At 39.3% G+C, this 25,479-nt stretch overlaps 1 protein-coding gene and 2 gene segments (V, D, J or C); all 3 read left to right on the forward strand.

The window, feature by feature from the left end:
• Window positions 1-1,378: 1,378 nt before the first annotated feature.
• On the forward strand, window positions 1,379-5,825 carry LOC120303601. The segment is given in 3 exon segments: window positions 1,379-1,501; window positions 3,993-4,360; window positions 5,745-5,825. Coding segments are annotated over 3 exon segments (495 nt in total).
• A 93-nt stretch (window positions 5,826-5,918) lies between these two features.
• LOC120303602 lies at window positions 5,919-6,609 on the forward strand. The segment is given in 2 exon segments: window positions 5,919-6,041; window positions 6,122-6,609. Coding segments are annotated over 2 exon segments (534 nt in total).
• Window positions 6,610-11,465: 4,856 nt separating this feature from the next.
• LOC120303603 (immunoglobulin gamma-1 heavy chain-like) lies at window positions 11,466-25,205 on the forward strand. The gene is made up of 6 exons (XM_039333329.1): window positions 11,466-11,511; window positions 18,354-18,648; window positions 20,417-20,535; window positions 21,258-21,384; window positions 24,679-24,797; window positions 24,883-25,205. The coding sequence occupies exons 1-6, from the start codon at window positions 11,466-11,468 to the stop codon at window positions 25,203-25,205; spliced, it is 1,029 nt and encodes a 342-aa protein (XP_039189263.1).
• Window positions 25,206-25,479: the final 274 nt, after the last annotated feature.

Genomic DNA, 25,479 nt, shown 5'->3' on the forward strand with positions numbered 1-25,479 from the left:
GGAAATAAACTGAGTAATTAAAAAGGAAAAAAATCTCCTGAAAGACAGCACTGGCAAAGTGCTCACAAGTTCTGCTCTCAGAAAATATTTAGAAAAATAAAAATGTCTTCCTTAATTAGAACTCTTTATTCTTTTATTGGATTTGTTTCGGTGTCAGTTTGCCTGTTTACAAATTGATCTCGGTTCAGGAAAAAAACAAGAACTTTGAATTAAACGTAGCCCTTTAGTATCATGACAGAAGGCAGGAAATGAAACTTTATGATCATCTTTTTAAATATCCAAACTGCCATACAACTACTGAGGAAACATCTGGACCTAAAGAATCTCCTTGGAAAATTAGGAAGAAGTCTCCCCTCCTCACTTTTGACACTGGGGGGCAATCTTGTCACATGTAACCCCAGGGCCTCTGCACCTTGTGGGTGTGGGGTAGGGAATACAGTAAAACAATTGTCATCAGATATTCTCTCATTGTGGAGCATGACCATTTTTTATGTTATTTCCGTAATAAGTTGCTGAAAATATCTTAAGAAAAAATTATATTACAGGAGGGGATAATTCTCATCATCAAGTTTAATGTATTTTTTATAAAAAATTTTTTTATAAAATGATGTACTTAGTTACTTCATTTTTTCCATGATATGCAAACAACATGTATAGCATGCATGTATATGTACATACATATACATACACATACATATATGACCTAAAACAAGATGGATCGATGACATCAGCAAGTATTGTGGTCCCAATTGGCAAAAGAAATCTCAGGAATGTATTAATTGGAAATGTGTGGAATAAGCCTTCATCCTGCACTGGATAGACAGTGGCTAAACTGATGATGATGATGATGATGATGATGATGATGATGATATATACACACACACACATACACACACACATGAATATATTATATCATCATCATTTTATGTATCATATTTACCATATGTATAAGTGGTACTCTAAAGTGTCTCCTGCTTGAGCAGAAGGCTGGATTAGAATACTCCAAGGCGCCTTCCAGCTCTGTTATTCTGTTATTCCTGTTATGAAATATCTACTAAACTCAGAAGTGCTGTCCTGTTCATGTTCTATATCTAAAGTGTCTTTCTCAAAAATTCTTAGTGAATGTTTATCACCTGTAACCTTGAATCAATCCTGATAAGTGGTGAACTTTTTCAAAGCTTTGATTTAATTGCCCTAATTAAAGGATGTCTTCAGTTTTGTGAAGATTGGAGAGTTATTTATAGATCACCCATGTTCGGAGTGAGCAATGAATACTATGAGAGATATTCACTGAGGAGTTCTTTTATCTCAACCAATATGTAAATTGAGCTACTATTTCTCCTTTAAAGGAGTCAGTTGATTTTACTTTTCAGGCAACACCCACCAACACAAAGTTTGTGCATCAACCAGAATCCTTTCCTATCAATTACACTCCATTCATTTGAGGGAGCAAAAATGATCCTGTGGCTAAACCTGGTGTCCTTACTAGCAGTCCTCAGAGGTATTTCTGCCCTCTGTATTCAGCTTTTTTTCCACTTTAGTTCTTGTGTACAGGAGAGCTCACCGAAACTTCTTTCATTTTAGGTGTCCAATGTGAGATCCTGTTGGTGGAGTCTGGAGGGGATGTGAGAAGCCCTGGAGGGTCCCTCCGTCTCACCTGCCAAGCCTCCAGCAGCTATTACATGGGCTGGGTGAGACAGGCTCCAGGGAAAGGCCTGGAATGGGTGGCCTATATAGGTACAAGCTCATCTCCCATTTACTACTCTGACAAAGTGAAGGGTCACTTCATCATCTCCAGAGACGATGCCAAAAGCCAGATATATCTGCAAATGAACAGCCTCAAAGCTGAAGACACAGCAGTCTATTACTGTGCAAGAGACACAGTGAGAGGAAGTGAATCTGGAGCTTGGCAAAAACCTGCCATTCATCAGAGCAGCCCTGCAAGTCCATTCAGCCCAAGAAGGCTGCCTTTTTCAATGAGGGGAGGCTGAGGAAGCTGCCTAATTGTCAGGAGGAAGACAGAGCTGATCTTGGTATCTGCAGTGTCTGAGCGATTTTCCAATTGAAAGGGAAAAAAACAGGAAACCTCACCAAAGAAAATAAACTGAGTAATTAAACAGGGAGAAAAAAGCCTCCTGAAAGACAGCAACGAAAAAGTGCTCACAAGTTCTGCTCTCCAAAAAATCTTTAGAAATACAAAATTGTCTTCCTTAATTAGAGCTCTTTATTCTTTTATTGGATTTGTAGTTCAATCCTTATTTTTTTTTCTTTTTTGACATTCAGATCTTCCTCCTTCTGTCTTTGTGTGCGTGCATCTCATTTTTTGTGTCTATATATTCTCTCTCTCTCTTGCTCTCTTGTTTTACCTCCCTCCCTCTCTCCCTCCTTCCTTCCCTACACACACACACACACACACACAAACCTGAAATGTTAAGTATGTTGAATATCATATTCACCCTCTAGCAGTAGATATATAGCCATGTAATAAAATAAGGATGTTCTAAGAATCACATTCTTTTGTTGTGGTATAACTTCAAGGAAGCAAGCCAAAGTCAAAAAGCAAGACTTAAAATCTTCAGGCAAATGGCAGCATAAAAGAGGTTATTTTGTAACTGGTGTAAAAATAAAGGAATGTTGATTGGACATCTCAGGTCAATCCTGTAGAAAGTCATATTCTCCACCCCCAAAATAATGACCCAAATAGCTTTAATTCTTCTGAACTATCTCAATAGCAGCATTGGGGCCATCTCTGCCTTTCTCACATGACCCATTTCAGTTTTCTGGAATTCAGTAACCTTTTCCAACTTCCCTTCCCCTTTAAGAGCATCTACATCTCCTGGGAGAATGAAGTCCTCTATCTCACCTTCACTGGTCTTACATTAGGGGCCACTGGTGGTCTGCATAATCCCACTGAATAGGGATCCAGTAGAAAGTGTTTTCAGATGGGATGACCTTTCTGAGATTGATAGTTTCCATTGTTGTCAGTTGAAAAGGAAGTGAAATTAAAGCTCCCTTTACAAAACAACACAAAGTTCACACCATTCTTTCCTACTTCATGCTAAGTGAATTGACTTGAAGATATAATAGGATTCCTTCACCTTTCTCAGCTCTACAGAAGGATAAGATAAGGGTAACATGGTTTTCTTCACTCAGAAACTATAGGTGGAAAATTGATTCTTCACCTAGCATTATGTTGTTATCTAATCGATTCTACTTTCTTGAAGAAACAATGGATAAGAAAACATGTCCACACTGGAATACACATCCAGTCTATTGTTGTATTTCATTTATTGCTCTGACTCTTATGAGAATTTTATATAACATCAGAGTAGTTTAAAAAAAGCTGGATTAAAGGGTGGAGACAGAGTCCTTTTTTATAAAACAACAACAAAACAAACAAAAAACAAACAAACAAAACCAAGTAAAATAAGTGACAAATTTATCCTTCCTCTCCTCTGTTCTCCTCTGTTCTCTCTTCTCCTCTCCTCTCCCTCCCTTTTAAAATCACAGATATAAAATCTGTAGAAAAAAAAAAAACTAAAAGAGAGTATGGGTAAATGGAAGGGATGTTTCACCATCTCTGAAAACAAATTATATTAGCAAATGAACAACTTGAAATCAGAGCATAAATTTATAACTTAATGTTATTTGAAAATCACAGAGGTAAAGTCTACCCAAAGAACTCTATAAGTGAGTGCTCAGAGGGGCTTTTTATCCCAAGCAATATGTAAATTGAGGCACAATTTGCTCTTTAAAGCTCATGGTTCCCCTTCTCAAGCAACACCCACCAACACAAAGTTTGTGCATTTCATTTTCCAGAATCCTTTCCTATCAATTGCCCTCCATTCATTAGAAGGAGCAACAATGTTCCTGTGGCTAAATTTGGTGTCCTTTCTAGCAATGCTCAGAGGTAATTCTTTCTTAACTATTCAAATTCCTTTCTTTTTAATTCTTGTGTACAGGAGAGCTCACTGAAACTTCTTTCATTTTAGGTGTCCGATCTGAGGTCCTGTTGGTGGAGTCTGGAGGGGATGTGAGAAGCCCTGGAGGGTCCCTCCATCTCACCTGCCAAGCCTCTGGATTCACCTTCAGCAGCTATTACATGGGCTGGATGAGACAGGCTCTAGGGAAAGGCCTGGAATGGGTGGCCTATATAGGTACAGCCTCAACTCCCATTTACTACTCTGACAAAGTGAAGGGCCGCTTCACCATCTCCAGAGATGATGCCAAAAGCCAGATATATCTGCAAATGAACAGCCTCAAAGCTGAAGATACAGCAGTCTATTACTGTGCGAGAGACACAGTGAGAGGAAGTGAATTTGGAGCTTGGCAAAAACCTGCCATTTATCAGAGCAGCCCTGCAAGTTCATTCAGCCCCAGAAGGCTGCATTTTTCAATTTGGGGAAACTGAGGAAGTGCCTGATTGTCAGTAGGAAGAAAGAGATGATCTTGATACCTTTACTTTGGAAGCTATTTTCCAGTTGGAGGGGAGGAAACCAAATAAATCTCAATAAAGGAAATAAACTGAGTAATTAAACAGGATAAAAATCTCCTGAAACACAGCAATGGCAAAGTGCTCACAAGTTCTGCTCTCAGAAAATATTTAGAAAAATAAAAATGTCTTCCTTAATTAGAACTCTTTATTATTTTATTGGATTTGTTTCGGTGTCAGTTTGCCTGTTTACAAAGTGATCTGGGTTCAGGAAAAAAAAACAACAACCTTGAATTAAATGTAGCCCTTTAGTATCATGACAGAAGGCAGGAAATGAAACTTTATGATCATCTTTTTAAATATCTAAACTGCCATACAACTATTGAGGAAACATCTCGATCTAAAGAATCTCCTTGGAGAATTAGGAAGATGCCTCCCCTCCTCACTTTTGACACTGGGGAGCAATGTTGTCACATGAAACCTCACGGCCTCTGCATCTTGTGGGTGTGGGGTAGGGAATACAGGAAAACAATTGTCATCATATATTCTCTCATTGTGGAGCATGACCATTTTTTTTGTTATTTCCGTAATAAGTTACTGAAAACATCTTAAGAAAAAATTATATTACAGGAGGGGATAATTCTCATCATCAAGTTTAATGCATTTTTCATAAAATGTTTTTTTTTTTATAAAATGATGTACTTATGTTTGAAGTTACTTCATTTTTTCCATGATATGCAAACAACATGTATATCATGCATGTATATGTACATACATATACATACACATACATATATGACCTAAAACAAGATGGATCGATGACATCAGCAAGTATTGTGGTCCCAACTGGCAAAAGAAATCTCAGGAATGTATTGGTTGGAACTGTGTAGAAGAAGCCTTCATCCTGCACTTGATAGACAGTGGCTAAACTGATGATGATGATGATGATGATGATGATGATGATGATGATGATGATGATGATATACACACACACATACATACACACACACATGAATATATTATATCATCATCATTTTATGTATCATATTTACCATATGTATAAATTGTACTCTATAGTACCTGCTTGAGCAGAAGGTTGGATTAGAATACTCCAAGGTGCCTTCAGCTCTCTTATTCTGTTATTCCTGTTATAAAATATCTACTAAACTCAGAAATGCTGTCCTGTTCATGTTCTATATCTAAAGTGTCTTTCTCAAAAATTCTTAGTGAATGTTTATCATCTGTAACCTTGAATGAATCCTGAGAAGTGGTGAACTTTTTCAAAGCTTTGATTTAATTGCTCTAATTAAAGGATGTCTTCAGTTTTGTCAATACCGGAGAGTTATTGATAGATCACCTATGTGGGGAGCCAGCAATGAAAACTGGGAAATAAATGCACTGAGGAGTTCTTTTATCTCAACCAATATGTAAATCGAGCTACTATTTCTCCTTTAAAGGAGTCAGTTGGTTTTACTTTTAAGGCTACACCCACCAACACAAAGTTTGTGCATCCTCCAGAATCCTTTCCTATCCATTACCCTCCATTCATCTGAGGGAGCAAAAATGATCCTGTGGCTAAACTTGGTGTCCTTACTAGCAGTCCTCAGAGGTATTTCTGCCCTCTGTATTCAGCTTTTTCCATTTTAATTCTTGTTTACTGTAGAACTCATTCAAACTCCTTTCATTCAGGTGTTCGATCTGAGGTTCAGTTGGTGGAATCTGGAGGGGACGTGACAAGACCTGGAGGGTCCCTCCGTCTCTCCTGCCAAGCCTCTGGATTCACCATCAGCAGCTATTACATGAGCTGGGTGAGACAGGCTCCAGGGAAAGGACTGGAATGGGTGGCAAGTATATATTCTTCATATATTTACTACTCTGACAAAGTGAAGGGACGCTTCACCATCTCCAGAGACGATGCCAAAAGCCAGCTGTATCTGCAAATGAACAGCCTCAAAGCTGAAGACACGGCACTCTATTACTGTGCAAGAGTCACAGTGAGAGGAAGTGAATCTGGAGCTTGGCAAAAACCTGCCATTCATCAGAGCAGCCCTGCCAGTTCATTCAGCCCCAGAAGGCTGCCTTTTTCAATGAGGGGAGGCTGCGGAAGCTGCCTAATTGTCAGGAAGAAGATAGAGCTGATCTTGGTATCTGCAATGTGGGAGCGATTTTCCTATTGAAAGGGGAAAAAACAGGAAACCTCATCAAAGAAAATCAACTGAGTAATTAAACAGGGGGAAAAAAGCCTCCTGAAAGACAGCAACGAAAAAGTGCTCACAAGTTTTGCTCTCCAAAAAATCTTTAGAAATACAAAATTGTCTTCCTTAATTAGAGCTCTTTATTCTTTTATTGGATTTGTACTTCAATCCTTATTTTTGTTCTTTCTTGACATTCAGATCTTCCTCCTTCCGTCTTTGTGTTCATGTATCTCATTGTCTGTGTCTATATACTCTCTCTCTCTCTCTCTCTCTCTCACTTTCCCTCCCTCCCTATCTCCCTCCTTCCTTCCCTACACACACACACACACACCTGAAATATTAAGTATGTTGAATATCGTATTCATCCTCTAGCGGAAGATATATAGGCATGTAATAATATAAGAAGCACATTCTTTTGTTGTGGTATAACTTCAAGGAAGAAAGCCAAAGTCAAAAAGCAAGGCTTAAAATCTTGAGGCAAATGGCAGCATAAAAGAGGTTATTTTGTAATTGGTGTAAAAATAAAGGAATGTAGGTTGGACTTCTCAGGTCAATCCTGAAGAAAGTCATATTCTCCACCCCCAAAAGAATGACCCAAATAGCTTTAATTCTTCCAAACTATCTCAAGAGCAGCATTGGGGCCATCTCCGCCTTTCTCACATGAACTATTTCAGTTTTCTGGAGTTCAGTAACCTTTTCCTTCCCCTTTAAGAGCATCTATATCTCCTGGGAGAATGAAGTCCTCTACCTCACCTTCATTGGTCTTACATTAGGGACCACTGGTGGTCTGCATAATCCCACTGAATAGGGATCCAGTAGAAAGTGTTTTCAGATGGGATGACCGTTCTGAGACTGATGGTTTCCATTGTTGTCAATTGAAAAGGAAGTGAAATTACAGCTCCCTTTACAAAACACCACACAGTTCACACCAGTCTTTCCTACTTCATGCTAAGTGAATTGACTTGAAGATACAATAGGATTCCTTCACCTTTTTCAGCTACACAGAAAGATAAGATAAGGGTAACATAGTTTCCTTCACTCAGAAATTATAGGTGGAAAATTGTTTCTTCACCTAGCATCATGTTGTTATATAATCAATTCTACTTCCTTGAAGAAACAATGGATAAGAAAACATGTCTACCCTGCATTACACATCCAATATATTGTTGAATTGTTGGAAGAAAAGTCTTCATCCTGGTTCAGTCCAAGCCACGGATAAACAACATAGCAACTGCTTTAGAAAGAAGATTGCAATTTATTGAACAGCCAGACAGGAAAGAGGCAGGAAAGAGGAGAGTAAGAGGAGAGAAAAGGGCTAAGCACATGTGGGGATTGGGTTTTTATACCCTCTGGAGCCTTTTGTTTGGAGCTGCTTCCTGTTCCTGTGGCATGAACTTTGACCTGAGTCTGAGTGTGCTTTCCTGGTATTCTGATGGTGATAGGTTAATCCTATTATGTCCCAAAGATCATATCCTGCTTCCCTGGGGCTGGGGCTGATGATTCTTAAATTTTGGATAGGGTAGGAAAATTTTAGGTCTTTGTCGTCTTAATTTCCTAGCTCGCTGGATTTACATCTGCATTTCTGTAGAGCTGGTTTCTGCTTGGGGCTATTAAGAAAACTGGGCATGCTTTCCTGCCTCTTTAAGATCCTTGGAGGGAATATATTTTTCTACCCTTTTAATATTTCCTTCTCTGGGGGCTGACTTCCCACAGTATTTCATTTATTGCCCTGTCTCTTATGAGAATTTTATATAACATCAGAAAATTTCAAAAAAGATGGATTAAAGAGTAGACACAGAGTCCTTTTTATAAAAGAACAACAAAACAAACAAACAAACAAAACAAAATAAACAACCAAACAAAACCAAGTAAAGTAAGGGACACATTTATTCTTCCTCTCCTCTCTTCTCCTCTCTTCTCCCCTCCCTCCCTTCCCTTCCCCTCTGCTCCCCCCTCCCCATTCTTTTGGCCCATATCTCGCTTATTCCGTGATGCTTCATAACTGTCTAGTGAAATCTATTGGACTCTTTTGTTTTAGGTCCAGTTAGAGAGATTTTTTTGAAGATAATTTAATATAATAAAGATGGCTTGAATATTCCAGTTTCAGTCTGTCTTACAAAGTGATCTGAGTTCGGGAAAAAACCAACAAACATTTGAATGAAATGATCATCTTTATAAATAGCCAAACTGCCATACAACTATTGAGGAAACATCTGGACCTAAAGAATCTCCTTGGAGAATTAGGAAGATGCCTCCCCTCCTCACTTTTGACACTGGGGGGCAATGTAGTCACGTGAAACCCCACAGCCTCTGCACCCAGTGGGGGGTGGGGTGGGGAATAAAAGAAGGGTCATTCAATATTCTCTCATTCTGGAGTCATGACTTTTTTTTTCTATATTATTTCATTTCATTTCATGAGATAAAAACACCTCATGAAAATTTCACCTTTCCGGAGGGAATAATTCTCACCACGAAACTTATGTTTTTGTCTGTAAAATGTTGAGGATACTTTTTTTTTTTTGAAATGCAAACAACATGTATATATGTAAAAAAATATAAATGATAAAGGGTCTCTTGCTTCAATAGAAGATTGGACTAGAAGTTGGTCCCTTCCAACTTAATAATAACAATAATAATAACAATAAATAAAGTTGGAAGGAACCTTGGTCTACAACATGGCTACTTAAATAATTTTCAATGCATCATTTCTTTCTGTCACAATAGAACCCTTTCTTGAAATGACAAGCCTATCATATCTTGCTCTACTTAAAGGTAAAGATATGCCCCATATGGTGGTGCTCTCCATATTTTAACCAAAGCAGCCAGCATTGTCCAATGTGGCCAGCATGACTATGTGCCAGTGGTGGGATTCAAATATGTCAACAACTGGTTCTCTGTGTGGATGCCGTTTCTGGAAGTCCATTCAGGGTCTGGGCAACAAAAAATTAGCTTCTGGTTCTGCCGAACTGGTGCGAACTGGCTGAATTCCAACACTGCTATGTGTCAAGGAGCATGGAACACTGTTACCTTCCCTCCAAATTATATCTATTTATCTACTTGAATTTGCTGCAAGATGCTAGGTTGGCAGGAGCTGGGACAAGTAACGGGAGATCACCCCATCGCACGATACTCGTTTCGAATCAGGCTGTCAGTTTTCAACCTGTATAAACCTGCACTTTCTCCTATGTACACACAATAAAAAGTATGATGGACTGTTCCTAGGACTGAACCTCCTTTGAAATCCATATGTGAAATCAGCACATGATTTCATTCTTTCCTCACTGAACTGTTTCTTGAAGTGAGGGAGTTGTGTTAGTTCTTGCTTGACTTACTACAGTGTAAATATCTCTTTTCCTTGTGTACTGACAATGAAAGACATGACGGTCCGGACTGTTCCTAATTTGAAATCCAAGTGAGAAATCTATGTGCAAAGAATTATATAAATAAAAGCAGTGATGTGGCACTTTTAGCTTTATGTAAATCAAGGCATAATTTCCACTTTAAAGGAAGCAGTTGGTTGTCCTTTTCAGGATACACCATCAACATAAAGTGTGTGGACTGGGGTGACATGATAGCGGTATCCCAGCATTTGAAGGGCTGCCATAAAGAAGAGGGGGTCAACCTATTTTGCAAAGCACCTAAAGGTACGCCAAGAAACAACGGATGGAAAATATGCAGGGAGAGAAGAAACCTAGAACTAAAGAGAAATTTCTTAACAGTGAGAACAATTAACCAGTGGAACAGCTTGCCTTCAGAAGTCATAAAACTATCAGTGAAATTTATGTGGAAATAAATATATAACTAACCCACCTCGGAAGGATGGAAGACTAAATTAACTTTGAACCAGTTGAATGTTTTTAAGAAGAAATTGGACAACCATTTGACTGAAATGCTGTAGGGTTTCCTGCCGGAGTAAGGGGCTGGACTAGAAGACATCCATGGTCCCTTCCAATTCTGTTATTCTATTCAATTATTCTTTCATGACTGAAGCTAGAATTGGATGTTGGACAGTCGGCAGAATTATATTGCAAAACTCTATTCTATCCACTGCACCACCACAGCTCTTAATACAATGAAGAGGTTTTTTTATCCCCAGTGATATGCAAATTGAGGCACAGTTTGCCCTTTAAGGGAAGGGGAGGGAGAGGAGGGGAGAGGGAAAGGGAAAGGGAAAGGAAAGGAAATAAAAAGCTCTTTTCAGTTTTCATAAGATATTAAAGTTAGGGGAAAATCATTCTTATAACGTGTATGCAATGAAAGCTATGAGACCAATGCACTGAGAGGCCCTTTTATAGAAAGCAATGGAATTTCCTTCCGTTTGCTATTGTATCCAGGAGATTTTACTCCAGCTCCTTTCTTTCCAGGGGTCTAGTGTGAGGTGCCCTTGGTGGGGTCTGAAGGGCCTATGAGGAGGCCTACGTTGCCTCTCAATTAGCTTCCCCATCTTTTATATAAAATGGCTGAGAGAGGCATCTGACAAAGTGCTGCAATAAATGGCATAAATCAAGGTTCCTATATTATTTAATACATGGGTAAATGGAAGGGATGTTTCACCATCTCTGAAAACAAATTATATTAGGGGATGAACAACTGGAAACCAGAACATAAATGTATAACTTAGTATCATTTGAAAATCACAGAGCTAAAGACTACCCAAAGAAATCTATAAGCGAGCGCCCTGAGGAGCTCTTTTATCCCAAGCAATATGCAAATTGAGGCACAATTTCCTCTTTAAAGTCACGGTTTCCCTTTTCAGGCAACACCCACCAACCTAAAGTTTGTGCATCAACCAGAATCCTTTCCTATCTATTACACCCCATTCAATTGAGGGAGCAAAAATGATCCTATGGCTAAACCTGGTGTCCTTAATAGCAATCCTCAGAGGTATTTCTGCCCTCTGTATTCAGCTTTTTTCCCATTTTAGTTCTTGTGTACAGGAGAGCTCACTGAAACTCATTTCATTTTAGGTGTCCGATCTGAGGTCCTGTTCGTGGAGTCTGGAGGGGATGTGAGAAGCCCTGGAGGGTCCCTCCGTCTCACCTGCCAAGCCTCTGGATTCACCTTCAGCAGCTATGCTATGAGCTGGGTGAGACAGGCTCCAGGGAAAGGCCTGGAATGGGTGGCATATATATATTCTTCATATATTTACTACTCTGACAAAGTGAAGGGTCGCTTCACCATCTCCAGGGACAATGCCAAAAGCCAGCTGTATCTGCAAATGAACAGCCTCAAAGCTGAAGACACAGCAGTCTATTACTGTGCAAGAGACACAGTGAGAGGAAGTGAATCTGAAGCTTGGCAAAAACCTGCCATTCATTAGAGCAATCCTGCAACTCCATTCAGCCCCAGAAGGCTGCATTTTTCAATGTGGGGAACCTGAGGAAGTGCCTGATTGCCAAGAGGAAGAAAGAGATGATCTTAATATCTGCAGTTTGGAAGCTGTTTTCCAACTGGAGGGGAAGAAACCAAATAAATCTCAGTAAAGGAAATAAACTGAATAATTGAACAGGAAAAAAAAATCTCCTGAAAGACAGCAATGGCAAAGTGCTCACAAGTTCTGCTCTCAGAAAACATTTAGAAAAATAAAAATGAGCCGAGGTGGCGCAGCAGTTAGAGTGCAGTACTGCAGGCCACTTTAGCTGACTGTGTTCAGCAGGTCAGCGGTTCAAATCTCACCGGCTCAAGGTTGACTCAGCCTTCCATCCTTCCGAGGTAGGTAAAATGAGGACCCAGATTGCTGGGGGCAATGTAAAATATATATATACATTGCTTACTGGTGTACACCGCTTAGAGAGTGCTTGCACCTAAAAGCGGTATATAAGTCTCATAAATAAATAAATAAATAAATAAATAAGTCTTCCTTGATTAGAACTCTTTATTATTTTATTGGATTTGTTTCGGTGTCAGTTTGCCTGTTTACAAAGTGATCTGGGTTCAGGAAAAAAACAAGAACCTTGAATTAAATGTAGCCCTTTAGTATCATGACAGAAGGCAGGAAATGACACTTTATGATCATCTTTTTAAATATCCAAACTGCCATACAAATATTGAGGAAACATCTCAACCTAAAGAATCTCCTTGGAGAATCAGGAAGATGCATCCCCTCCTCACTTTTGACACTGGGGAACAATGTTGTCACATGAAACATCTTGTGGGTGTGGAGTAGGGAATACAGTAAAACAAGTGTCATCAGATATTCTGTCATTGTGGAGCATGACCATTTTTTATGTCATTTCCGTAATAAGTTACTGAAAACATCTTATGAAAATTTTACGTTGCAGGAGGGGATACATCCAGTAAATTGTTGTATTTCATTTATTGCCCTGACTCCTATGAGAATTTTATATAACATCAGAATAATTTAGAAAAAGCCAGATTAAAGAGTGGAGACAGATTCCTTTTTCATAAAACAACAACAAAACAAACAAACAAAACCAAGTAAAATAAGGGACAAATTTATCCTTTCTCTCCACTGTTCTCCTCTCCTCTCCCTCCCTTTTAAAATCACAGATATAAAGTCTGTACAAAAGAAAAAAAAAACTAAAAGAGAGTACCCTGAGGTACTCTTTTATCCCAAACAATATGTAAATTGAGGCACAATTTGCTCTTTAAAGTTCATGGTTCCCCTTTTCAGGCAACACCCACCAACACAAAGTTTGTGCATTTCATTTCATTTGTGCAATCCTTTCCTATCAATTACCCTCCATTCATTAGAAGGAGCAACAATGTTCCTGTGGCTAAATTTGGTGTCCTTTCTAGCAGTGCTCAGAGGTAATTCTTTCTTAACTATTCAAATTCCTTTCTTTTAAATTCTTGTAGAGAGGAGAGCTCACTGAAATTTCTTTCATTTTAGGTGTCCGATCTGAGGTGTCCCTCCGTCTCACCTGCCAAGCCTCTGGATTCACCTTCAGCAGCTCTGGAATGCACTGGGTGAGACAGGCTCCAGGGAAAGGCCTGGAATGGGTAGCCTATATAAGTACAGCCTCAACTCCCATTTACTACTCAGACAAAGTGAAGGGCCGCTTCACCATCTCCAGGGATGATGCCAAAAGCCAGATGTATCTGCAAATGAACAGCCTCAAAGCTGAAGACACGGCTGTCTATTACTGTACAGGAGACACAGTGAGAGGAAGTGAATCTGAAGCAAAGCAAAAACTGCCCCTTTCACATAGCAGCTCTGAGAATTTCTTTGAAACCTTAGAATTCTAACAATGTGTGCGTTCTTCACTTGGTCATCCTATCCACCAGGGGGCGCTATGCTCACACTGATGTTGGGGTAGGGGAGGCTATGGAAATTCAACCACTGTGTACAATCAATCTATCACTTCCAAGGCAGAACTTTTCCATCTGATATGCTTAGAAAATTCACCAAATTGGTCTCAAGGGAATGTCACTTCTCAAGAGACCACAATTTCCTCCATAAAGCCATGTCTGAATTCAGAACAGAATGGGCCTTGCTAACTCTAGAAGTCAGAAATCTTCGCCAAGCAGAAAATATCATATTCATTCTTGGACTGAGTGTACAATATGACTTTATGATATGATTACTTTGATTTTTTTCCCTTTCCCAACTTGGTGGGAAGCTGACTTCTGTGCCTTACAAATTTTGTTTTACACCCTAGTGTGTATGCAGTTAAATTCAGCTTCTTGAAAACAAAACTTTGTTGAAGAAACAATGCTTCCTGAACTGAAATATACTATAGTTTTAAGCTCTGTCTCTAACATTTCTGTTAAAAAATATCTTAGACTATGCTTTGTCTGCTGCTTAAGACTACTTTCCTGAGACTCAACCCCTCTGGATTCACCTTCAGGAACCATTGGATGGCTTGGATGAGACAGGTTCCAGGGAATGGAATGGAATGGATTGCTATAACTGGCAGTTACTACTCAGACAAAGTGAAGGGACGCTTCACCCTCTCCAGGGATAATGCCAAAAGCCAGCTGTATCTGCAAAGGAACAGCCTCAAACCTGAAGACACATCTGTCTATGACTGTACGAGAAACACAGTGAAAGGAAGCTTGGCAAAAACCAGCCATTGATCAGATCTGCAAGTCTGTATTTTTCTAGGAGACTAACTTGAGAAAGTTGCCAGATTTCCAGGAGAAAGTAAAATCTAATCTTGGAATCAGTAGGTGTTTTCCACCTGGAGGAGAGGAAACCAGAAAAATCAGAGCAAAGTAAATAAACTAAGTAATTAAACGGAAAAAAAAAATTCCTGAAAGACAGCAATGGCAAAGTGCTCACGCTCTGAAAAAAACTTTAGAATTACAAAATTGTCTTCCTTAATTAGAACTCTTCATTATTTTATTGGATTTATAGTTCAATCCTCATTTTTCATTCTTTCTTGAGATTCAGATCTTCCTCTTTCTGTCTTTGGGTTTCTGTATCTCATTATCTGTGTCTCTCTCTATATCAGTGGTTCTCAACCTTTTTAATGCCACGAGTCCCAACCGGTCGTAAGTCAAGGGCTACTCAACTGGTGCAGCACCGTTTGCAGAATGGGACTTTTGGTGGGCTCAGCAGGGCAGAGACAGCCTGGACAATTCCTATTGGCTTTTGAAAGCCAATAGAATTAGCCTCCATTCAAGAGAGTCTATTCTATTGGCTTTCAAAAGCCAATAGAATAAAAGGGAGTAGCACAGCTAAGGAAAAGGGGAAAAAATGGCAGACTGCATTGTTTGGCGACCCCCATGAAATGGTCGTTCGACCCCAAATGGGGTCCCGACCCACAGGTTGAGAACCACTGCTCTCTATATATTTCTGTATCTCTCTCTCCCTACACAAACATACTTGAAAGTTTAAATATGTCTAAAATCATATCATTCATCTAGCAATAGAATTATAACTGTCTGATAAAACAAGGGTTCTCTAAGATTCACATTCTTTTGTCATGGCATAACTTCAAGGAAGCAAGCAGAAGCTGAATAGTAAGGCTTCAAATCTTCAAAGGACAGCATAAAAGAGGTCATGTTATAATGTTTATAAGAGTGATTGGGCTTCTCAAGTCAATTTTATAGAAAGTCATATTTTAGGAAAATTGCCCCCCTCTTCTCTCCAAAAAGAATGATCCACGCAGCCCTAATTCTTCTGAACTAACTCAAAAGCACCATTCGAGCCATTCTTTATCATGGGACTATTTCAGTTTTCTGTGGTCCAGATTCTTCCCCTATTAGGGTACCTTTATCTCATTGGAGAATTAAGCCCTCCACTAAGGGCCACTAGTGGTCTACACAATTCCACCAAATGGAGATCCAGTAGAAACAGTGTTTTCAGATGGAATGACAGTTCTGAGACTGATCAATTCCACCACTGTTGAATGAAAAGGAACTGAAATTACAGCTTTCTGTACAAAACAACACAAAGTTCACACCAGTCTTTCCTACTTTTTGCTGTGTATGGACTTGAAGATACCGTATGATTCCTTCTCACTTCTCAGCTCCACAGAAGGATAAGTTAACAGTAACATTGGTTTCACCAGAAACTATGGTTTGAAAATTGTTCATCTCCTAGTACCATGTTGTTATCTAATCAATTCTAAAAACCATGGATAAGGAAATATTGTCCTAACTCTTATGGGAATTTTATATAATGTCAAAATAGTTTCAAAGAAACTTTTTTTATCAAAAGGCAATTAAAATAAGGGACAAATTTGTCCTCTCTTCTCCTCTCCTCTCCTCTCCCCTACCCTTTCCTTTCCTCTCCTCCCCATCTCTCCTCTCCTCTCTTCTCCTCTCCTCTCCTCTCCCCTACCCTACCCTCTCCTCCCCTCCTCTCCTCTCTTCTCTTCTCCTCTCCTCTCCTCTCCTCTCCACTCCTCCCCTCTCCTCTCCTTTCCCTCTCCTCCTGCATTCCCTCCCCTCCCCTTCTGCCCCATATCCCAACTACTTAGTGATGATTGATAACTGTCTAGTAAGAACTTTAAGACTTCTTTTTTTCTAGTTCCATTTAGAGAATTTTTTTTAAGAAAACGTAAAAAAAACAATAAATATAGTTTGAATATTGCAGTTTCCAGTATTCTAGTGTTTACAAAGGGATCTGGGTTCAGGGAAAAAAAAAACAACCCTTGAATGAAATGTAGCCCTTTACTGTCATACTATAAGATAGAAACAAAACTTTATGATCATCTTTATAAATAGCCAAACTGCCATACAACTATTGAGGAAACATCTGGACCTAAAGAATCTCCTTGGAGAATTAGGAAGATGCCTCCCCTCCTCACTTTTGACACTGGGGGGCAATGTTGTCACATGAAACCCCACGGGCTCTGCCCCCAGTTGGGGGTGGGGTAGGGAATAAAACAAGGGTCATTCAATATTCTCTCATTCTGGAGGCAGGACAATTTTTTTATGTTATTTCTGTAATAAATCATTGAAAACATCTTATGAAAATTTCACATCTCCAGAGGGTACAATTCTCACCATGAAACTTATTTTTTGTCTATAAAATATTTTTTTATAAAATGATGTTGTCAACGCTGCTAATATTGGATATTATTGCTTTGACAAGATATGCAGAACTGTCTGGTATTTTTAGAGTTAATTCAGATAATGGTGGGGGAGGGAAGAACGGTAAGGACTGAGGTGGGAAGGGAACGGAAGTGAATCTTTGCCCTCCAGGTGGACTGGAAGATGTGAATGATGACTGCAAAATAGGGGAGGGGAATAGCCTGGAATGTTATGTGCAAATGAAAGAAATTCAGATCTTGGCATACATCCGTGCTGTGCCGACACTGTGTACATATGTTTAAAGACTTTTTAGAGTAAACAATGTCTGAAAGTTCTTTGAAGTGTTCCATTAGTGAGAACTTTGACAGATGTACTATTTTATGTTTGAAGGTACCTCATTTTTTTCCTTGAAATGCAAACAATATGTATATCATGCTTATACATACACATACACATACATATACATATTCATATGAGTCCTAAAACAAGATGGATATTGAGGGCCTATTTGGCAGAAGAAATCTCAGGACCGTATCGGTTGGAAACATGTGGAAGAGGCCTTCATCCTGCAGTGGATAAACAATGGCTAAAATGATGATGATAATACATACACACATATACACCTACACACGCATGCACACATCTATCATTGTCATCATTATGTATAAATGGTATAAGGTCTCTGGCTTTAAGGTTAGACTAAAAAACTCCAAGGTCCCTTCCAATTCTGTTATTCCTGTTATAAAATCTTTCCTAAACTCAGAAGTGCTGTTCTGTTCATGTTCTATATCTAAAGTGTCTTTCTCAAAAATTCTTAGGGCAGGTTCACCATTTGTATCCTTGGACCAATTCTGAGAAGTGATGAACTTTTTCAAGGCTTTGGTTTAATTGCTCTAATTAAAGGATGCCTTCAGTTTTATTAAGACTGGGTAGTTATCACCCTCGTAGGGAGCATGCAATGAAAACTATGACATAAATGCACTGAGGAGCTCTTTTATTTCAACCAATATGTAAATCAAGGCAAAATTTCCTCTTTAAAGGAGTCTGTTGGTTTTCCTTTTAAGGCTACACCCACCAACACAAAAATTGTGCATGTTCCTGAATCCTCTCCTGTCAGTTCCCCTCCATTCATCAGAGGAAGCAAAAATGATGTTGTGGCTAAACTTGGTGTTCTTACTTGCATCCCTCGGAGATAATTGTTTCCCTCTGCATACAGTTTCCTTCCATCTGCTGTTCTTCTTTACAGGAGATCTCATTGAAACACTTTTTTTTCTTTTTAGGAGTGCAGTCTCAAATCCAGTTGGTGGAGTCTGGAGGGGATGTGAGAAGACCTGGAGGGTCCCTCCGTCTCTCCTGCCAAGCCTCTGGATTCTCCTTCAGCAGCTATTGGATGTACTGGGTGAGACAGTCTCCAGGGAAAGGACCAGAATGGGTGGCCCACATAACTAATCGCTCACCTCCTTCCCCTTACTACTCAGACAAAGTGAAGGGACGCTTCACCGTCTCCAGGGTCAATACCAAAAGCCAGCTGTATCTGCAAATGAACAACTTGAGGACACGACTCTCTATTACTGTGTGAGAGACACAGTAAGAAGAAGTGAATCTGAATACAGTCAAGCACTTTCTTTATCTCTGAGCAGCTCCCAAACTAAGAAAAAGCACTCATACACAGATAGTCATTTACTTTGTTAAAATCTTTCCCCCTTCCCCCAAGAACACCTTCCCCTTCTGTTGGGAATGTAGAAATTAAATAATTCTGGGTGGGTAGCTATCTATTTTTATTTTGAGATTGGAAGTAAAACAGGGATAATTCCTTCCTTTAATTCCTCTCTTTTAAATCATCCTGTGATTTATTTAACTATTAAGGAAGTTAATTTAGGATTTGTTCATCACCACAAGACATGGCTACAATATACCATTATAGAAATGAGCAATTCTCCTTAAAATCCTTCCTGTGTTCTCAACTTCTCTTCTCCTGCTGGAACGTAAGAATCTCCTGGGAAATATGATGGCGTCCTCTCTTCCTCATCACTTATACCATTGTCATCTCAACCATGTCGGCCATGTGGGAAGAAATGGGCTGTGCACAAATGTGGTCTCCTTTTGAAGGTTGATTATATCTTCTGTTATTTGCTTAAAAGTGCTCTCAATAGATGTCAAACAAATTTAACTTCTGAAGAGATTAAAATGCTCACTGGGAAGTGTTTCTGGGTTTACAATAGATTATATAGAACAGTGATGGTGAATCTTTTAGAGAATGAGTGCCCAAACTGCAACCCAAAATCCACTTATGTATCGTCGGGTGCCAGGTGGGCGTAGCCAATTGGGTGGGTGTGGCCCATTGGGTGGATATGGCCCATTGGGTGGGCACGGCTGCAGTGGTAACGGCAGACTGGGTGGGACTGAAAAGTTCAACCAATCAATTCTAACTTTGCGAGATCTTTTTTTTCCTGCGAGAAGTTGAAATTGATTGATTGATTGAATCTTTTTTTTTTTTTTTGCACATGGCAGGGGAGGCCTAAAGCAAAAAGGTTTTATAACACCCAGCTGAAGGCCTAGGACTGGGGCAATGGTGCAGGTGCCCACAGAGAAGGTTCCGCGTGCCACCTTTGGCACGCATGCCATAGGTTCGCCACCATGGAATAGAACATTGGTTCACAATCTTTTTTCCCCATGGACCCCCTTTAAATATTCTTTATGGTTATGGACCAGGGTCACAGACCACAATGTCTTAACTCAAGATTTAAATCATAACATTTTTTCAAGCTATTGCATACCTCCTGTGATTACATCATAACCCCCCCAGGGGTCTAGGACCACAGGTTGATTACAACTGACATAGAGGAAAGAAAATCTTTTGCACAATACAGAGATAGTTATTTGTCATTCTCTTTGAACTCAGAGAGTCTATTTGGTGACAAAGAGAAGGAGTTTGACTTTGTGAGTTTTGTGGACCCAGCTATTTAATGTAATGGCTGCTTCCAATAATGAAAGAAATAAAGTAACAAAGGTTAAGGAAGAAATCATGTAGTCAACTCCCTAACTTAGATTTCCTAACTCTTTTATATCCTGTCTTTAATGGGTTTCCTTAAACAGGACCTTATGCAAGTTTACTCTCTCTTTCCTTGAGTTGTTTTTCAGAAGTGCTATTTTTTTTCAAGTCTTTGTTTTATATACTGCAAAGTAAACCTGTCCTATTAACTCAGAGAGAGAAAAAAATTCCTATATCTAAGATGTGTGCAAATAAATCTATAAGTGAATGCAATAAGGGGTTCTTTTATCCCAAGTAATATGTAAACTGAGGCAGAATTTCCTCTTTAAAGCTCAAGGTTTCCCTTTTCAGACTACACCCACCAACACAAAGTTTGCACACTTTCCCAAAATCTTCTACTGTCAGTTCCCTTCCATTCATTGAAGGGAGCAAAAATGGTCCTGGGGTTAAACTTAGTGTCCTTACTAGAGGTAATTGTTTTCTCCCTGTTCAGTTTCCTTCCATTTTAATTCTTGTACCCAGGAAAGCTCACTGGAACTCCGTTCATTTTAGATATCACTCTCAAGGCCAGTTGGTAGCCTCTGGAGGAGATGAGGTGAGAGCTGGAGAATCAATCCATCTCCCCCCATCAAGTGTGGGTTTCAAATTGTGCATTATAGCTTGGTCTACATTGTTGTTTTGGGTTTCTTCAAAAGAACATGGTCAAAGGAATAACTGTGAAACAAATACTCTAACTCCTATGTGCCACCTTTATCATGTTGGGTCACTAACATGGCTAATTAAGGAATTTTCACCCCATGATTTCTTTTTCTCATCATAAAACTCTTTTATGTTTTTTAAGAAGAGACTGGATAGCCATTTGTCTGAAATGGTATAGGGTTTCCTGCTTGAGCAGGGGGTTGGACTATATGACCTCCAAGGTCCCTTCCAACGTTATTATTATTATGAAATGAGGAGATTCTGCCAGATCTTGCTTTATATACTCCACTGCAAATCTGACTTTCAGCTTAATGTAACACGCAATAGTCTTGACTGTTCCTCAGATGGGAACCTCATTTGAAAAGCCTATATGAAATCCATGTGCAAATAAATATATAATCAAACACGATAAGGAGGTGCATTTACACGCAGCAATATGTAAATGGAGGCACAATTTTCCCTTTAAAAGGAGGCAGTTGGTTTTCCTTTCTAGGCTACACCCCTAACACAAAGTTTGTGCACTTCTCCAAGTCCTTTGCCATCAATTCCCCTCTAGTCTTTAGAGAGAGCAAGAATGGGTCTGTGGGTCAATGTGTTATCCTTACTAGCAGTCCTCAGAGGTAATTGTTTGCTCTATATTGTGTTTCTCTCCATTTAAATTCTTGAATGGAGGAGAGCTCACTGAAACACCTTTCATTTTAGGTGTCCGATCTCAGGCCCAGTTGGTGGAGTCTGGAGGAGTTGTGAAAATACCTGGAGAGTCCGTCCATCTCTCCTGCCAAGCTTCTGGCTCCACCTTCAGTAGCTACTACGTGCACTGGGCGAGGCAGGCTCCAGGGAAAGGACTGGAATGGGTGGCCTACATCTATCCTGATTCCAGTGGAAAGCTCTACTCAGACAAAGTGAAGGGACGCTTCACCATCTCCAGGGACAATGCCAAAAGCCAGCTGTATCTGCAGATGAACAGCCTCAAACCAGAGGACACAGCAGTCTATTACTGTGCAGGAGACACAATGAGAGGAAGTGAATTTGACACCAGGCAAAAATGTTATCTTCCTTTGAGCAGCTTTCCAAACTCATTTAGTCACAGAAGGTTGAATTGGTATACCGTCATTGAAAAAGTGGCATATAAAGCTCCATCATTGCTTATTCCTGAGCTGTTCTCCGAATAAGCAGTAGGGAACCTGTATAGCAGTATGGTAGGTGATGAACTGAAAAAAAATTGGTTGTTCAGGTAGTTTTTGACTTACAGCAGTTCATTTAGTGACTATTTGAAGTTGCAAGGGCACTTTAAAAAGTGTCTTATGACCATGGCAGCATCCGCATGGTCACATGATCAAAATTCAGACATTTGGCCATTGGTTCATGTTTATTTATTTATTTATGAGACTTATATACCGCTTTAAGTGCAAGCACTCTCTAAGCGGTGTACACCAGTAAGCAATGTATATATATATTTACATTGCCCCCAACAATCTGGGTCCTCATTTTACCTACCCCGGAAGGATGGAAGGCTGAGTCAACCTTGAGCCGGTGAGATTTGAACCGCTGACCTGCTGAACACAGTCAGCTAAAGTGGCCTGCAGTACTGCACTCTAACTGCTGCGCCACCTTATGATTGTTATAGTGTCCCAGCATGTTTTAGGACCTTCTGACAAGCGAAGTCTATGAGGAAGCCAGATTCACTTAACAACCGTGTTCCCAACAGCAATTGCAGTGATGCAATCTTAACAGTTGTGGCAAGAAAGGTTACGAAATGAGGCAAAACTCAGTTAACAAATGTTTCCCTTAGCAACAGAAATTTCAGGCTCAGTTGTGGTCGTAGATCAAGGACTGCCCATACCACGAGTGTCAAACTCGCTGTGTCGTGTGACGTGTTGCGACTTACCACAACTTTTTTTGCATTGCCGGAACTAGGGGTGGGGGCGGCCTCTGCATAATGCAACCAGCCCAGCAGTTTGACACCCCTGGCATATACTAATCATGTATTATTATTACATAATGTCCAAGAAATATCATTAATATATACAAAGGTTTCTCAAATGGTTGTTGAAACGATAAATAAGGTATTTTTTATCATCTCTGATGGACTGGTGATTATATATATATATATATATATATATATATGTAGGTCTTTGGTTATTCGGGTTTTTTCCCACATAAAATTGGAAGTGTCTTGGCGACGTTTTGACAAAGTCTCATTCGTCATCTTCGGCTTCGTGCTCCTAGAAGCATGAAGCCAAAAGCACCAGCCTGAAGATGATGAATGAGACTTTGTCGAAACGTCGCCAAGACACTTCCAATTTTATGTGAGAGAAAACCCGAATAACCAAAGACCTACATACAAACACCCGCAAAAACCTCAGAAATATATATAATTTTAATTACCTAGAAGGCTTCCTTCCTGTATTATTTTCCAGTTCAAACCCTCTTGTTTCTCTCAATATTTATTCATTTATTTATTTCATTTATACACTGGCTATCTCGCCATCAAAAGCAACTCTGGGTAGCTTATACTGCAATATTGTAATATTTCCAATATTCAACGGTTTAATTCCTTTCTACTTGATATTCAATTTTAATTCTTTCTAAATTTTCCTTCTTTCTAAATCCCTGAAGCTCTCCTCCCTTGCTAACTTGCTAATTCAAATGTGTTAGCATTTCATTTAAGGTCTTTGAAGATTTTCTTTTAAAAGGATTTTTGTGCATGCTTATTCTATTCTGCTGAACGATTTTTGACCGGGGGTGAAATTTTGCAGTTCTTTGCTTTACTTACGCTAATGGAAACCTGCCCTCCTATTGTTCTATGAATAGACAGAAAGAAAAGAGCTTGTCTCCACTTAAGAGGAGAACGCTATTTGAGAATCATCACCATCATCATCATCTTAGCCCCTGTCTATCCACTGCAGGATGAAGGCCTCTTCTGCTTGTTTCCAACCAATATGGTCATCAGCTTTCTTGTGCCATCTGAGTCTATAATCCATCTTGTTTTAGGTCTCTTTTGTGGATGCTTTTGATCAAGTGGGATCCATTCTATGACTACCTTGGTCCACCAGTGATCAGTTCTTCTTGTTATGTGACCAATGCATTTGTATTTCAGTTCTGTTTCAATTTATATGTATTTAATAATAATAATAATAACAATAACAATAATAATAACAGCAACAACAACAATAATAATAAAGTTGGAAGGGACTTTGGAGGTCATCTAGTCCAATCCCCTGCTCAGGCAGGAAACCCTACACCATTTCAGACAAATGGCTGTCCAATTTCTTCTTTAAAACTTCCAGTGTTGGAGCATTTACTGCTTCTGGACTGGAGGCAGGTTGTTCCACTGGTTAATTGTTCTAACTGTCAGGAAGTTTCTCTTTAGTTCCAGGTTGTTTCTCTTTTTGGTTAGTTTATATGTAAGGGTGTAGATATATACATATGTTGTATGTAGCATGTTTATATGTGTGTTATACATATGTACACTTTTGAGAGTAGGCAACAGAATTTCATTTTTAATGTGTGCCAGAGTGCCCACTGGGAAAAAAAATGATAAAGGTTGTTTATCTTTATCTAGTTCTTTTACTCTTCTGATGATATATACTTTCATTTGTTCTCTACTAATCCATGTGCAGATCTTTCTACCTGCTCTTATTTATCTTATTTTATTCTTATTTGAGAATAAGACATGTAATTTATGTGCAAAAGAATTGTACATGATAAATAAACAGAAGAACTTTTATTTTAATTGCTTTAATTAAATTTTAATTACTAAAATGTAGAGGTTTCCTTTGCTTTATTTAGGGCTGGAAAATGACATAAAGGGGGGAATGAGCTGAATGCATGAAGGAGCTCTTTTATCTCATCCAATAGGCAAATTGAGACACAATTTCCTCTTAAAAGAGCCCCATAGATTCCCTTTTCAGGCTACACCCAAAATACAAATTTTGCTCACTGTCCCAAATCCTTTCCTGTCCATTTCTTCACTTCCTTACAAGAAGCAAAATGTGGTTAAACTTCGTATCCTTACTAGTAGTCCTCAGAGGTAACTATTTTCTCAATATAGAAATTTTGTGTCCACGTTCTTGTTTTATATGCAAGAGATCTCATTAAAATCTTTTTCTTTTTAGGAGCCCAATCTCAAGTACAGTTGGTTGAGTCAGAGGGGGGTGTAAGAAGACCTGGAGAGTCCCTCCATCTCTCCTGCCAAGCCTCTGGATTCACCTTCAGCAGCTATTACATGAACTGGGTGAGACAGGCTCCAGGGAAAGGACTGGAATGGGTTTCTACAACTGGCGGTTACTACTTAGACAAAGTGAAGGGCCGCTTCATCACCTCCAGGGATGATGCCAAAAGCCAGCTGTATCTGCAAATGAACAGCCTCAAAGCTGAAGACACAGCAGTCTATTACTGTGCTAGATACACAGTGAGAGGAAGTGAATCTGAAGCCTAACAAAAACTCCCTGTTGTTCAGAGCAGCTGGATGATTTAGTTTAGCTCCAGATTCTGGGTTGCTGAAGGATAATTAATCACCATTTACAGAGAAATTTCAGACTCTTTTGCTTTAGTTATCCAACACGGCTTAGAAAGTTCCCGTGCCAGCTTCATCATTTACAAAGTGATTATGCTTCATAAACACACACACACACACACGCACATACACACACAAAGAAACTTTAATGGAATGTAGTCCTTTAGCATCACGGCAGGAAATATAATTTTATGAT

Source organism: Crotalus tigris, unplaced genomic scaffold, assembly GCF_016545835.1.
Source record: "Crotalus tigris isolate CLP2741 ecotype Arizona unplaced genomic scaffold, ASM1654583v1 scf7180000024473.799607, whole genome shotgun sequence".
NCBI lineage: Eukaryota > Metazoa > Chordata > Lepidosauria > Squamata > Viperidae > Crotalus > Crotalus tigris.